The 17,189-nt window shown below is 34.1% G+C and overlaps 1 protein-coding gene across 1 annotated transcript in view; it reads left to right on the plus strand.

Moving 5' to 3' along the window:
* The window catches only part of LOC145296867 (ATP-dependent RNA helicase DDX24-like), a 76,274-nt gene extending 69,756 nt beyond the window's left edge, over nt 1-6,518 (plus strand). Inside the window, exons 15-16 of the mRNA XM_080143001.1 lie at nt 2,318-2,478; nt 6,305-6,518. Of these exons, the coding sequence (XP_079999127.1) occupies nt 2,318-2,478; nt 6,305-6,495 (352 nt within the window). The 3' untranslated portion in view covers nt 6,496-6,518. The remainder of the gene's footprint in view (nt 1-2,317; nt 2,479-6,304) is intronic.
* Nucleotides 6,519-17,189: the final 10,671 nt, after the last annotated feature.

A 17,189-nucleotide genomic window follows, 5' to 3' on the forward strand; every position in this document is an offset into this window, starting at 1 on the left:
CCGGCTTTTGGGTAGGATTGAAACCGCTATCTTTAGATAATTCTCACCTGGAACCGTAGAGATTCAATGTCTCTATCAACTATTGTGGTGAGACGACAACAACTATGGATGGCAGTAATTGCTGAGAATGCCGTCAGGAGATTCAGAGTTCTTATTCCGTCACGGTTACCACCTGATGAAGGCCAGAGGAATAGTTGGCCGAAACGTCGTGAAACAACTAATAAAGATGAGGATAATAGTCCGCAATAAATAAATTAATAAATAATACTCATCTCCAAAATGAATTCCAATTAAAAAATATAGATCTTTAATTTACTCCTTCAGTCCAGCACCTCTTTGCAAACAATATTTTTTTTTTTTTTTTTAATGAATGTTACGAGTTTGTCAGAGCATGTCCTTGTATAAAACGGGCATAGGGATGCAACGTTGTGGCGATGAGGCATGGAGCTTGGTTGACAGCACGAGACCTATTAGACTGAAGACTCTTTTCTGGACCCTGTCTAAGAGGGAGAGACTAGAGGTAGATGCACCAGCCCAGATGTGACAACAATACTCCATGCATGGGTGAATCTTGGCTTTATAAAAACTCAGCCAATTTTTATGATTTCAGGTTCAAATGAACAGCCAAAGCAGGAATTGAAATACACCCTACTAAAGACTGATTGTCACAGCTGGTGAATTTCAAAAATGCAATCTGGACGTGAGGACACTTTATTAGAATGATATGCAATAAAATTTTGTTTTTAACTTGGAAAAATGCCATAGGAACATATGGAATGCTTCAGACTGCTTTTGGACCATCTTGCATGAATCAGGCATCAGTTTTTTGAGTGGCATAAGTGATTCAAGGAAGGGAGAGAGTTTGTGAGGGATGATGAGAGATGTGGGAGAAGTAAGGAAGTCAGAACACTAAAGTTGATTGGCCAAATAAAGAATTTAATGGTAAAGACCATCGTGTGTCTACAGAGACAAGTGCACAGTTTGATGTCAGTATGGGAACTGTACACACAATTATTCGTGAGGAACTGAAGATGCGGAAGATTTGAGCAAAATTTGATCACCAGTCCAAAACTCCATCGTTGTTACAAACTATTTCATCCAAATGGGCATCAAGACAGTTCCTCACCCTCCGTATAATCCAGACCTTGCTGCCTGTGACTTTTGACTATTCCCTAATCTCAAGAAAAACTTTAGAGGCTGTCGTTATGAGGCAATTGAGACAAAAGAGGCTGTGATGAGGGTCATTGACGCGCTCACACAAGAGGACTTCCATAGGGCCTTCCAGAAGTTGTTAGAATGGTAAAATAAGTGCATTGCAGCCGGAGGAGATTACTTTGAAGGAGACTAGAGTGTCATGTGTGTACGATCAGTAAAAGTGCTCATACAGAAAAAGTTTGGGAACTTAGGGCACTTTGTAATGTCTATAATTAAATATTGAATTATATTTTTTACAAATATATCAAAAATGCAATGGCAAAATTTCTTGTTTGAAATGACTAAGAGTAAAAAAAAATGTCTTCCTGGTAATGCATTTATACTTTGTTTTATTTCCTCCTTTTTTGGCTGTCAAATGTTTTTTTCTTTTTTTTTTTTTTTACTAGCATTTCAGCCCGGCGTTGTCCGGGTGTTTTGAGGCGTATGCTGAGCAAAACAAAAAAAAAAAAAAAAAACGGTCAATTTTTTTTAACTTTGACCCCTATTATGACCCCTTAAAATTTATTGTTTGGGGCTCAAATAAAGTTATTAAGTTAGATCCCTGTCCAAGGAATCTATATCTAAAATTTCACGTGTTTAGACCCAAAATTGTCGGAGGAGTTTGGTAGAGTTCTCAAAGGTCAAATCGTTGAACTTTGACCCCTTAATCGACAAATTTCTGTCTGAAAACCAATCACATCAATTTTCCCAAATCTCAGTACCCTGTATATCAAATTTCGAATCTGTAGGCTTAAAATTGACAGAGTTATTGCATAGGGAAATGTACACAGACACACACACACTTATATATATATATATATATATATATATATATATATAGATTCCTATCAAAGGAAAGTAACTCTGTATGGTCGAATACAAAGTTACTTTGTATTTTTTAAGATAGTGTTTGTACGAAAATTATTCTGGTCAGGTTAAAGTATTTTTCTAGAAGGAACTAAATCTAATTCAATTTTATTCTTCTAAACAACATGCTATGGAGATTAAAAAAAACTGACAGTTATTGATTTTTGTCTAAAAGCTATTGATAACAAAGAAATGACAAAGAGGCTGACTTTACTTTATATATTAGATGAGGTTGTGTTCCTTAACCAATTGTTAGTTTGGATCTTGGTGATACAAAACAACAGGCTGATCATCACCAGAGAATTGCTGCCATGAAAGAAGAGTTGGATGCAATGTTGGGTTATAAGCTGGCTTTAAAGAAATTTGTGACAAAATATCCGACCAAGATGGGTAAATTGCAAGTGCCCTTCGGAGAAGGTCAGTTATTTTCTTTACATTTTCATATCATTCTAAATTTTGATTGTTGTTTAGTAAAGCAATTCAATGCGGATTTAAAAAAAAACAAAAAAAAAAAGCATTTATTTTTTTATAAATCAAAATAGTTTTCGACGTAATGTCTTTATCAGGATAGACACAGTTGTTTTTTTTTTGTTTTGTTTTCTTTTTTCATCTTTTTTATCCTTTGGAGCATGATGCCACTAAGACAAAAAAAAAAAGACCTTTTCGGTGTTATCAAGTGATTTTTAAATGTCCAGGTTGTTGCTTATCTTAATTATTTATTTTTTTCTATAACATTTAAGCCAAGATCACATTTCTTTTTGTTGTACAATCAACAAAGAGGAGTTATGATTTTCTGCAGATGACACTGATGATTAATTATTAGACCAAAAGTCAAAACAGACTGTTGGCTTTATGTTGGAAGCTGACAATTAAAAAAAAAAATAAATGTCTTCAATAAGTATCGATAATCAAAAAAATCCCATTAAAGAAAGAACAGGCGATTTTGACCAAAGTTAACAAATTATACAGCCTAACATCACAAATACATTTGAGAAGTTTCGTTACCATACAAATGATATGACAGAGGTATGTTCAAAATGTTTCTGTTTAGAGTACAATTGAGCCTTATTTTTGCATTCTAAACTTTAATTCAAGCTGTTATATATAAAAATCATTTTATAAAATGAAAAAGTAGGTTCTCTACAGTGCAATGTAGACTACAATATATTGTGGACTAAGTCATTACAATGGGTATGTGAATCTTCCTCCCGGTGCGGTCCTGGATATGACCTAAAACTATATCCGATGGTGAGGCCCCACCTTGCAGGCCTTAAGGAGTGTGGAGCCACCCTTTAATTGCCATTGCTCCCAGGTCCACTCTGACCCGGAGTGGTAGTACCTGTTAGGGTCCCAACTATGGGTTAAATAGAATCTGACTTTTCACCAATTTTGATGACAATAAAAATATGGGAGTGTAAAACATTCACTGATCATCATTCAATCACAGGCAACGTCAGATCTCCCTGCTAGTATATATATATATATATATATATATATATATATATATATATATAGTCTTTGAAGTTTTTAACCTTTAAAACTATACAAAAAAATATTTTTTATCATTCGTTAGAAAACCAGTAAGTCATTTAACCACCTGCAGTCACTGTATCAACTCGATCTCGATATATATATAACACAATTTAAAACTAAAACTTTTTTTTTTTTTTTTGAGTATCCTGTCGAGCAATAAATTCATGTAAATTATAATTTACAGTCTTAAATTGTGTTCTGATATGGCAAGCTCTATTTCCTATTTTGGTTGTATTGAGTTTTTTTTTTATTTAGTGGGGGGGGGTTACTATATACATATTAATATTTATATTCGCTTTAAGTTTACAAAAGTTTTTGGCTTGTAACTTAATTTTTTACTTGATGTTATATGTATACTAGCAGTTCAGCCCGGCTTTGCTCAGGCCCTATGTACTGTTCATAACTTTATGTGAATATGTATATATTAAAAAAGTGTGAATATGTACGGTAATGCCTTTCTATATAATAGGCTTCCTTAACTACCATAGAGAAAAGTTAGTAGAGACTGCATAGGTCAAATTTTTTTTTTTTTAACTTTGGCCCCAATTTTGACCCCTTAACATTTATTATTTTGGGCTCAAATCAAGTTAAAATGTTTGACCTATGTCCAAGTAACCTACATCTAAAATTTCAAGTGTTTAAACCCAAAATTGGCGGAGCAGTTTGGTAGAATCTGCAATGGTCAACCATTTCAACATTGGCCTCTTGGCAGCAAAATATTCACCCAAAAACTGATTAAAAAGCTTGCTGCATGTCTGAATACCCTTTATGTAAAATTTAAAATGTTTAGACCCAAAAGTGGCTTAATAGTTTGCTAGAGACCGCAAATGTAAAATCTTTTGAACTTTGACCCCTTGGCAGCCAAATTTTTGTCCAAAAAACGATTAAAAGGCTTGCTCTATGTCTGAATACACTTTATGTAAAATTTCAAATATTTAGACCAAGAATTAGCTGAGTAATTTGGTAAAGACCGCAGAGATAAATTTTTTTTTTAACTTTGACCCCAATCTTGACCCCTTAGCAATTATTGTTTAGGGTTCAAATCAAATTATGTTTGATCCATGTCCAAAGAACATATATCTAAAATTTCAAGTGTTTAAATCCAAAATTGGCAGAGGAGTTTGGTAGAGTTCTCAAAGGTCAAATCGTTGAACTTTGACTCCTTAACAGCAAAATTTCTGGCTGAAAACCGATCAAAAAGATTTTCTCAAATCTCAATACCCCTTATGTCAAATTTCGAGTCTGTAAACCGAAAATTGACAGAGTTATTGTGTAGGGAAATGTACACACACACACCCGCACACAGACACACACACATAGACATTTTCACTTTTATAAATATATATAGACTAGCAGGCCGCCCGGCATTGCCTATAAAATATGCTTAAATATGATATTTTGATTAATGCAGATTTCATATTTATTATTATATTGGACCCAATATATAGTAATGATTTAAAAAGTTTAAAAAGACTCATGTGCCACCACCGAGAATTGAAACCAAAATGTCTAGCTTATGATTTAATTTTTCCCTTTGACGTTAATGCCTGATCTATGAAGACATTTTTGCTGCCAAGCTAAAAATTAAAATCTGAACCAATAGCTATTACGTTGCACATGCATATTTGTAATGCCGTCGTTCAGCCTTTACCCGGCAAATTTCATTTTTTTTTTTTTTTTTTTTAAGTTTCAAACTTCTGCACCGATTTTCCCAGGCTAAAACCCAAATATAAAGTTTCACATGGGTTCGAATACTCTATATATGAAGTTTCATGTCTGTAGACTAAAAACTGACAGAGGAGTTTGGTGGGCAAATTTTTTAAACAAATATATATACGCATACAGAAATATATATATATATAGAAAGAGATTTGTGTTCACTATAACCTTTTTACACAAATATTATGCAAGTATAAATCATGTAGAATATCTGCATGAATATAATTACACGTAATAGTTAACTAAAAAATATCAGCCCATGAGAAAACCGAAAAAAAAATGATAGGGAATAAATTAAAATGAATGTTTTAAAGAATATGCAAATTAGCTGAATCTTTTGCAGATGAAACCATATATAACGAAATTGTATATTCTTTTTAAATAAATAGAAAAAGGGCTTTTGATATGAATAGCAGTACACAAAAAAATTTATAGGAGAATATATATATATATATATAAAATTCATTTGAGAAAAACAGCAACGTTCTAAAATGTCTTGCATAATTCGTATTGGACGGACTTTGTTAACGGTGTCCACGAACTTGCTGATTTTAATACTCAAATTTATAATCGACCTATATTTTTAATCGATTTTTATTGACTCTATATATTTTAACTTATCGCCGTTGTCTTTATATTTTAGTTTTTACTTTTAATTCTCATTTTCGCTCCTCCGGACTTTTACTTCAACGCCTGATGATGATTCGTGGACGAATCAAAAGCGCTTGTGACAGCAACAACTATGGAACTTTTATTAATATTTTTGATTTTGATTCGAAAAATTAAAAAAAAAGAATCATAAAGCAAAGTGTCTCTGTTGCATTTAATAATATTTGCTTGAATGAAAAACTGCTGCCTAAATATACCATTTTCAAATAAATATTTTTTTTTTAACTTGATTTTCTTTCTTTACTACAAATTTTTGTCACCTCGTACGCTTCATATATATGAACCAAATATTATAAATGCTTTGATTTTATTTTTGTTGCAGGGGTTTCCCTTGGCGCCCTAATAGATTTGACGGAAGAGAAGCGTGCGTTGAAGAAAAGGAAGAGTCACAAATCAAAAGTGCTCGATCTCGTCAAGATAAAAAAGAAAAAAGTGCTTGAAAAGAAACGCAACAAATTCCAAAAAAGAAAACAGAAAAAGAGAAATGCAGGCGATTCTAATATTTCTGATTGAAAATAAATATTTGTATAATTGTATATATCCATTTGTCATTTTTAAACTTTTTCTAATAGTGATGGGACGATTCCAATACAATTACTGATTCCATACTAAACTCCCGATTCCAAAACAATTGCCAATTCTGATCCAAATTCTTTCTAAATCTCTAAATATTTAACTATGAAGTTGTCATTTTTTTTTTTTCGATTACCATAAAAACGCCTGTTAAATGTGCAGAAACACTTTGATAATATGGATATTTTATGGATAATATACAAATTTTGGTTTTACTGGTAGTTTAAAATCAATAAAAATTTATTTTATTATTACTATAAGCAGTGGAAGATTTTGTTTTTAAACAAAATCAAATTTAAAAAAAATAATAATCATTTTTGGCATTGGAAAATAGGCACCACAAAAAGTTCCGATTTTTTTTTTTTTTTTTTTTTCCAATTTCAATTGATCGTCCCAACACTGATTTTTAATACAAATTTTCTCTGAAGCATCAGGCGTTACAGTGTTGACTGATGGGGATGAGTCTGGGGTTCAATTCACAATTGAATCATACTAAAGCCTCAATAAAATGGCCTCTTTCTTTTTTTTCTCCTTTTCCTTTTCTTTTTTTTTTTTTTTTCTTTTTTCTTTTTTTTTCTTTTTTTTTCTTTTTTTTTCTTTTTTCTTTTTTTTTAACTTGGGGCTGAAGGGGGTGACCACTTATCAAAGCTCAGAGGTTACTCTAGAATAAGGCTTGATAAGTGTTATGTAGATGGTGCAAAAGCATGATAAGTAATGGTGGAACTACAGTAGATTTGGAGAGGACCATGTTATAGTCAGCTGGGAAGCAGCCACATGGTATTGTGTTCCCAGATGGATAGTTCTAGGAAAGAAACTCTGCTCAGAGAATTTTTGTTCAGTCCAGTAAAACAACTGTCCCTGGCGGCATTCTCATTATAGTGCTGAAAAAGCTTCAACCAGAACTAGTTCCCATATTTATAAAGCTGTTTAAGCATTGTCTAAAGAAGAATTGCTTCCCAACATCCTGGAAAACTTCATCAGTATATTCCGTATTTAAAAATTCAGGTGATCAGTCATTTCCCTCTCAGTGCAGACCAATAAGTCTCGTGTACCTATTTACAATGCCTCCCCACGGGACAGAGTTAGACACCAGGGTCGTTTTTTAACGTGGAGAAAAGGTACAAAAATAAAAATTGTCTCAGTCGTGAAGGATTTCTCCTCCACCAAAAGAGAACAAGAAATGGAAGTGCAGCATCTGAAGAACAGATACTACACTTTGATCTTGACCAAAAAAGTCTCCTGTGTGTCATGAGTAGGGATGTGACAACAGCATATTCTTTTCAGTGTTTTAACTCTCGAGTGTGTATCTGTTGGTATCTTATATGCTTTTATATAGAGTGATGTGGTTATCGGTTGATTAACTGTGTCTGACTGTGTTGGATATATACTCAGGAGTCAAAACCGTGAAAAGAATATGCTGTTGTCATAGCCCTAGTCATGAGTAAGTTTGCCTGAATCTGTTAAATCGAGAAGTAGTCAACCACTTTAGCAAAAATAATCTTTTCGATGACATGCAATATGGTTTCCGTTCTGCTAGATCTATAGCAGGTGTGCTAAAAGTTATAGGATTAGCAAATCACGACGGAGGCTTCTTTTCTTGGACAATTGCTCTTGACATATCAAAGGCCTTTGATAGAGTGTGGCATAAATGCTACAAGATCTCCAGCTATGGTATAGCTGGAAATGTCTTCGCAATTATTAAATTATTTCTCTCTGATAGGTTCGGAAGGGTAGTGGTTGATAGGCAGAAATCAGAAGCTCGCAGTATTAATGCTGGAGTCCCTCATTGTCTTTCGGTTTTGGTTTCGATCTCAGCTCGAGTATTTTTTTACTTACAAGAAATGAACTGTTTAGAAAACACATAATACTCACATGCACATATCTCGGTTTCTTTCCGGTTTTTTTTTTTTTACTAAATTTTTTTAAGGAGTTTAATACCGAGCAACGCCGGACACATCTTCTAGTATATCTATAAAAGTGTGTGTGTGTGTGTGTGTGAGGACACTTCTCAGCCTATATACTCAACGAATTTTTGTCTACAGATTTGAAATTTGGTATATAGGGTATTCAGACATTTGGAAAACTTATTAATCGGTTTTCATCTGGAAAAAAAAGGCTGCTAAAGGATCAAAATTGAAAAATTAGTACCTGGGGGGAGGGTCATTGGATTTTTATCTGTTAGTCAACTGTTTCATGACTGTGCATGCGCGAATCGTTCACATTAAAAATAAATAGGTTTTAAAACACATTTCGAAGTAGTAGCTTCCCATCTCGCTGGAAAATTTCATCAGTATGCCCTGTATTTAAGAATTCAGGTGATCGCTCATCCCCCTCTCAGTACAGGCCAATAATTCTCCTGTGTGTCATGAGTAAGTTGCTGGAATCTGTGTTAAATACAGAAGTAATCAACCATCTCAACAAAAATAACCTTCTTAGTGACACTCAATATGGCTTCTGTTCTGCTAGATCTACAGCAGATGTGCTTACAGTTATATCTCATAGAATTAGCAGATCTCTCGACGGAGGCAACCTTTCTAGGGCAATTGCTCTTGACATATCTAAGGCCTTTGATAGGGTATAGTATAAAGGTTTACTTCACAAGATCTCTAGCTATGGTATAGCTGGAAATGTCTTCTCAATTATTAAATCATTTCTTTCTGATAGGTTCATAAGAGTAGTAGTTGAGGGGCAAAAATCAGAAGCTCACAGTATTAATGCTGGAGTTCCTCAGGGGTCTATCCTGGGCCCAACTCTCTTCCTGATCTACATGAATGATCTTTCAAATCACATCCTAAGATCATTTGTAGACATGCTGACAACACTATCATCTATGGCAACACTTCAAAGGTCGTAAATGACCAAATTCTCTCTTGTTCTCTCCCCTCTGATCTTGAGCACATGGTGCAAAAGGAAAACAGGTGGCTGGTTAATTTTTATGCATCCAAAACGAAGCTTCTATCTTTACTTCATCAACGTTCTGATCCACGTCTCGCATCAATTAAAATGAACGGCTCTCGTCTTAGGGAGGCTTCATGTTTTGACAAACTTCTGGGTCTGACCTTTACTCCTGATCTGAAATGGAGCACCTACATCAAATCTGTTGCCAATATCGCTAGAAAATGGTGGGATTATTCCACTGCTCCAGTAGATATCTCATTGCTGATGCAATTCTCTACCTGTATAAGAGCCAAAACATCATAGTATGGAGTACTGTTGCAACATCTGGGCAGGAGCTGCTAGAAGCACCTTATCCTGCCTTGCTAGTGCTAGTGGGGGGATGCCCTTTTTTTCTTCCCTGCAACCTCTTCCCTACAAAAGAGACGTTGTGAGCCTGTCTCTGCATTATCTTATTTTCATGACAAGTGCTCGTCTGAGTTTCACTCAATGGTCCCACCCTGCCAAACTTTCACGAAAAACACTCGTCTAGCTGAAAACACTGTCGATAATTTTCATCACTCTTTATCTGTGCCTAAACCTAAACATAAATTCCATGAACAAAGCCGCTTTCTCAGCACTGCGTTCCTGTGGAACTCTCTTCCGCTTCCCTGCTTTCCAGCTGACTACAATATGGTCATCTCAAAATCCAATGTGAACAAGTTCTTGATGAGCCGTCCACTTAATCCAATTTGCCAAATTTCCACGACTAACGATTACTATGATGTTTTCCCATTCACTACCATACACTCATTAATCCTGATCCTTGAGTGGCCTTTGGGCCTTGATAAGTGGTTACTCCTTTGTTCAAAAAAAAAAAGAAAAGGAGTGTAACTCAGAGAGACTTAGTATTATGCAGATTATTCAAAAAGAATAAACTGATCCCATCATGCAATATTTTAATAAAAAAACTCCAGCCAAATCACACAAGTATACAACTCGCTTTTATTTTCTGTCTTACAAGTGTTCAATGTGACTAAAAGTTCAATTCGATTAAAAGATCCCACCTTGACACATAACAGTATATCATGTTCTGTTTTTTAGAACATTGTTTAAAGAAAATTCCCTTAACGGAAAAGAAGCACGTGAAAAAACATTTACCCTGGAGTTTACAGTGTGAATCGATGCAAGCCAGGGTAAATGTTTTTTCGCATGCTTCTTTTCCATTAAGGGAATTTTCTTTAAACAATGTTCTATTGTCAAGAGTGTTTTTATTCAAGAAGTCTGAAGAAATACTGGTTGTGAAAATTTTCAGACGCTATAATGCTTGAAATTGTCAAACTAATATGGAAACAATTGTAACTTAAAATGAAATACACTTTTTGCTGCTATCAACACCTTTTTTGAAGTCTTGATTTTGTTTATACAATATATTAATGCTCAATTATGAAATATGATAATTTTGTAGCTGACTTTTTAAGTCCTCTCTCTTTGGCTTAAAACTTATTGATATATGAAAATTTACTGAAAATTTTACGAACCCAGTAAAACTCAGTATATTACATACAAGTCTATATATATATATATATATATATATATATATATATATATATAGACTTATATGTAATATACTGACTTTGTGTAAATTTTCATATACCAATAGGTTTTAAGCCAAAAATGGTTGACGTAAGGATTAAGCTACAAAATTATCACATTTTATAATTGAGCATTAATATACTATGTGTGCAAAATCAAGACTTCAAAACAAGGTGTTGATGGCAACGAAAAGTGGATTTCATTTTATGTTACAATTGTTTCAATGTACAGTTCGACAATTTCAAGCATTATATCGTTTGAAAATTTTCAAAAACCAGCATTTCTTCAGACTTTATGAATAAACACACTTTTGCCAATGTAGCATTTTTTTGAATAGAAAGAAAAAAGAGGGGGGGGGTCCCTAACGGAAAAAGCATGCGAGAAACATTTACCTGGTAAATGTTTCTCGCATGTTTTTTATATATATATATATATATATATATATATATGAATATTTCAACAACTGCTAATAAGTAATGCTGTTTATACCTATCTATCTATCTATCTATCTTTGTCTCTCTCCATCAATAAAAGTACACAAAATAATTGGCATGTCTATGTGTTTGTCATATTTTATCATGTAAATACGAACCGAGTCGGGTAGCGTTTCATTATCACTAGATGAATTATATTTATTTATTTGAAAACTGATATGTCACGGTGAAAAACGTAGCTCAGAAAGTTATTAATTTACCTTCAAGATGTTTTCTGATTAAAGAGATTTATATGCTGAAATATTGTTGCAAACAACAAAGATGGCTGCCGGCTTGTTGAACGCTGTGTGGAAAATCCTTAATTTATCGTCGTAACCTTAAAAAAACTGTTTATAATTCTGATGAACCTTGGTTAATTGTTAACTGTAAAATCCGAAATCATATTTAATTGTATTCTAAAAAATGAAACAATTTAAAATTATTTCATTATAAATTAAAACTGCATAGACCAAAATGATTCCATACATGCATATATATACATATATATATATATATATATATATGTATGTATGCTGTTTATTTAAAACTGCATAGATGATTCCATACATGCATATATATATATATATATATATATATATACATACATATATGCTGTTTATTTGCTCGAATTTAGAAATTGTGGAGCCCTTGGACTGTACTGGCGAAACCTTAAGGTTACACGAAACTGTGGTTGAAAAGCATTTTATATATATATATATATATATATATATAGCAGAACTGGTAAATAGTAAAAATTGAAGAAGGTGCTCAATACTATTGCAGAGCAAATATATATTTTTTAATTTATTACCGTTTTATCTGTTTAGTTATACATGTTTCTTAAGTCTGACGAAGTTACTGGATCGTTGATACGATTTGGTTGCGGAAACGTGTAACTAAACAGATAAAACGCTAATAAATTAAATATATAAGTTATGGAAGTAGATGTATAGCAATTAAGCTATACAGATGTGCCCGCGTTTAATCCAGTAGAAAAGCGTGCATGGAATTCTTGTTACCGGGTGTTATGTACACCTGATGTTTAGTTTAGCTAGCTAACCAATCAGATTTGTTGCTATTCATTTCATGGGTTGATGTTTCCATTAGCTAATAGCACAGCTTCTCTAAAATATATCTCATATAACATGAAAATTTATTATTTATATGTATATCTCCTATATGATATTTTGATTGCAGAAATTCCCCTCTGAACCAAAGTACCATATGTTTGCAACAACAGATGCCAAATACAAATTTATTATGCCTAGACTATTATCGACTATTTTATGTAACTTTAGAACAACATTATAAACACATTTATTTCTTATAATAAAATCCTACATTTCATCCTAGGAGCAACACCATCACAATCGCAGCATCTTTAGAGGAAGTAGTTCCGATTTTCCCTCTAAATCTAAAGTCTTCCTACCATCTCCAGACATCATATATTATACATATATTTTCATGGCACCCTTTGTAACTGGATCATAAACTCATAGAATTAACATTATTTTTCCATTCTCAAGTCAAAAATAATAAATTCTCCCTTCTCAAATTCCTATAATTCTCATTGGCTCTGACCAATACATTATTCTGGATTACACATCTTATTTCATAAACAGACACTCAACACCTTTACAAATATGGCGTCTCTCGTTTTATAAATATTAAACCAAATACAAAAATATTAACTGCTCATAATCAGAAATTTAGGTACTGCTACCCTTACAGTTACCTACGCACACATTATCACCATGCAACTATGTCCCTACAAAAAACAAACAATCCCTGAAACAAGAACATAACATTTATAGCTAGCATTTTTTTTTTTTTTTTCGTTTTCGATTCTCCAACAACGATGCTATTCAAAAAAATTTTTTTTTACTTTGTTTTGTAACAGGGCGTTTCCTTTTTTTTTTTTTTTTTTTTTTTAAATTTTTATTCTTTCTTATACCTATACACACCAAAAATAAAAACAAAAAACAAAAAAAAAAAAACAGAAAAAAAACGGGTAGTATTGGTTTTTGTTTTCGGTTGCAATTCTCTTTAACGAACCAACAGCAGTTATTTCTAGTAAATCATCGAAACTGGAAGACGAGGAAAGGAAGATAGAGAGAGAAAGAGAGAGGGGGTCCGTCTTTGCTGGTGGTTGGTTTCTCTCTCTCAAACCCCGATGAGTTCTGTTGAGTCTCAAGAGAGAAGTTGTGAACAGGCTCGTTCCACGCGGACTTGTCAATCCAAAATCTAGGTAGAAAAAGAGAGAGTGTGTTTCCGGTTTAACCTTTTATAAACTCAGTCATGTGACTGAGAGCTGGCTTCTGATTGGACAAGCTAGGAAGTGAGTGTATTCAAAATCTCCAACCGCAAGAATTCGCCTCTCCTTGTGTTCCGCTGTTGTTTGTTTTTTTTTTTTGTTTTTTTTTACTTTTACTTCATAAAAACGAGGCGTATCCTTTTTTGTTTTATTTTATTTTTTCTATATATATCATATATTCTGGTCAATTTTTTAAAAACTTTGACCCCAATTTTAACACCTTAACAATTATTGTTTTGTGCTCAAATCAAATAAAAAAGTTTGATCCATGTCCAAGTAACCTACATCTAAAATTTCAGGTGTTTAGACCCAAAATTGGCGGAGGAGTTTGGTAGAGTTTTCACAGGTCAAATCGTTGAACTTTGACCCATTGACACCAAATTTCTGGCTGGAAACCGATTAAGAAGATTTTCCCAAATCTCAATATCCCTTATGTCAAATTTTGAGTCTGTACACTGAAAATTGACAGTAGTTTGGTAGGAAAATGTACACACACAGACACACAGAGAAAAATGTCCTTTTATAGATACATAGATATATCTATATATACAAGTGACCTTGTCGGTGTGTGTGCTAAAAATTTCTACTAAACTCCTCTCGGAATATTTGGTCTCCAGAGTAGAAATTTGATATATAGGGTGAACATTTTTGAAAACCAAGAAACGTTAAAATAATATTTATTCAATGATAATTTTTTTTTTTTAATATAGAAACATACCTTTATCAAGGGTAGAAACTGTCTGTGTTAAAATGTTGTTTTCCTTTTTCTTTTAATATTCTGGTGGTATTTGACCCCAGGAGGGCCAAAGCCCTCGTAGAGAGTAAAGTAAAGCTGATTTCACTGACGTACATGCTCGGTCAGGCGGGAATTTCAATGGTTTGGGCACAATTTATTGCTATAGTCTTGCCGAACCTGCTTAGTCGAGGTCCTTTCATTCTGACAGAGATTTCTTGAACCATATCGTTATTATACCAGGACTAACTTTCATTCACAGTTTCTTTGTGTCCATATTGTTATAGTCCAGTTCGATCACAAAAAATAAATTTTCTATCTTTAACTCTTAGTAGTATCTTTCACATGTTAGAAAACATTTCGTAATGTTAAAATTAAAAATGTTTTCTAAAATGTGAAACACACCACTGATTTCATATATACAGGGTGAACAGAAAGTCATTTGACCAATTCAAAAGTGGTTTATTAATAGAAAATTACAAAAATATAAATTAAACATGAATGAAAATTATAAGTTAGGAAACCAAGAATAAATTCAAATTATTTATTTTCAATGTGATGTCCCTTCCTTTCGATTAGACGTTCAATTCTCTGTCTGAAGTTACCAACCGAGGCACGCAGCGTTTCCTGAGGTATTTTAGCCCATTCACCCAGAAGAGATGTCTTCAAAGCATCAACACTTGGATGAGCAACAGAACACACCTTTGCCTCCAACAAAGACCACACCGAAAAATCCATGGGATTCAAATCAGGCGATGCAGGAGGCCACATCTCCTTACTCCAGAATCTTGGAAAATGACGTTGGCACCAGTCCTGAGTTTTTCTGGAGGTGTGGGGTGGTGCTCCATCTTGTTGGAAGGTGAAAGGCTGATCTTTGAAGTGTTTCTTCATCTCTTCAAATGCTGGAACCAAAATATCGTTAATGCAGCGATCTGTGTTGATCTTAACCCCCTGCTCCACGAAAATCAGAGGGACTTCCAAGATTTGGAGACTGCAGCCCACGCCATGAGGGAAGAAGACGGCTTTTGTTGGCAGAAAACCATTCTCACGGAGTCATCAATGTCTGCTGAAGATTTTGCGTAAACTCTGTCGTTCTGATTGTTAACAGTCGCTTCAATTATAAAGAGTTTTTCCATCAGAAAAAACGATCTCTTGCTCTGCCGTGCCAGCCTTCAGTTCTCCAAGAAGAAGCTTTGCTCTTTCAAGTCTCTTGTGCTTTTTGGCAGGTGTGAGGTACTGTCTCTTTCTCATCTTGTAGGGGGACAACTGGAGATCGTTTTTTACGGTGGTTCTCATCGAGGTCACGCTCACATTCATGTGTTTAGCCATTTGTCTTGCAGATCTCTTCGGGTTCCTCCTTACCCTCTCTCGGACAGCTTTAATCACCTTCTTTGTTCGAGCAGTGCGAGGTCTTCCACTCCTAGGACGGTCTTCAGATGTACCAAGTTCCTTAAATCTGTTCACAACATGGTACACGGTGGATTTAGCCACTTTCAAGAGCTTAATAATCTCTGAGTTTGTCCTTCCCGCGCAATGAAGCTGAATTATGGCCTCTTGTTTGCTCATTTTTCTGAAAGTTTAAACAGAATTATTTTAATATTTTTGTTGAAAATAATTAGATCAATAGTTAGACTAAATACTTCCTTTATTCCGAAAGAGAAAAAGTGATTTTAACAATATTTAATTTTAAAACTAAAAATGGTCCAAGGACTTTCTGTTCACCCTGTAGAGTGTTTCGACATGTAGCACGCTTTCGATTTGGTATTGAGCCAGTAAAACTTGCTGCAAAGGGATCAAAATTGAAATTGAAAACAAGACAGTTGACCATGGCAGGGTAAGTCGAATAAAGCACTTAATTTTTAGCCTTTTGTGTCCGTCTGTCCGTAGCACAGGCATAACAACGCTGAACAAGTTAAATAATAACCAAGCCTGGAATGCTAAACGTTCTGGCTTTCACTCTAGCGGATGCTACTGAAGACATTTTTTTTTATATAACATTTTAAACTATACATTGGATTATGATCAATAGAGAATTGGCTCTATAATGATATAAATAAGTTATCTGCATTAATTAAAATATAATTGTTGGATATTTGGCAGGTGCTCCAGGTATGACGTCAAAGGAAAGTCGGTCAGATCCTAGCACCAGGTGTCCTGGGAATGACGTCAAAGACGTCAAAATTGGGGGGGGGGGCATAAAATCCCTGGAGATTTGGTCAGCGGGACCGATGAACATTTCAAGATAATGTATGATGGAATGTTTAACGTTATCTATGAAAATAGAGGGCAGGACAAGCAACACATTTTCCTCCACTGCCAAGCACCACACATCCACCACACGCCCCCCCCCCCGATGCCATAACTGTTATTCTGATATCGAAAAGTTTGATTTAAATGCTCAAATATTTCATAACCAGCTGTGTGCATTTTATTTCGCTGCCAAGTGTATATATCGAGACAATGACAAAAGTTGATTTTTAGAAATTATATGGACTGAGAAGCACATTAGACAATCAGCTGCAGCGAATATAAAACATAATATCTATGCATATTTTATGACCGAGTAATGCCGGGCAACCTGCTAGTTGATTTATATAATATATACATGTACACACTATATATATATATATATATATATATATAT

The sequence above is a fragment of the Euprymna scolopes genome, chromosome 17, assembly GCF_053919585.1.
Source record: "Euprymna scolopes isolate OS-2025 chromosome 17, ASM5391958v1, whole genome shotgun sequence".
Classification (NCBI taxonomy): Eukaryota; Metazoa; Mollusca; class Cephalopoda; order Sepiida; family Sepiolidae; genus Euprymna; species Euprymna scolopes.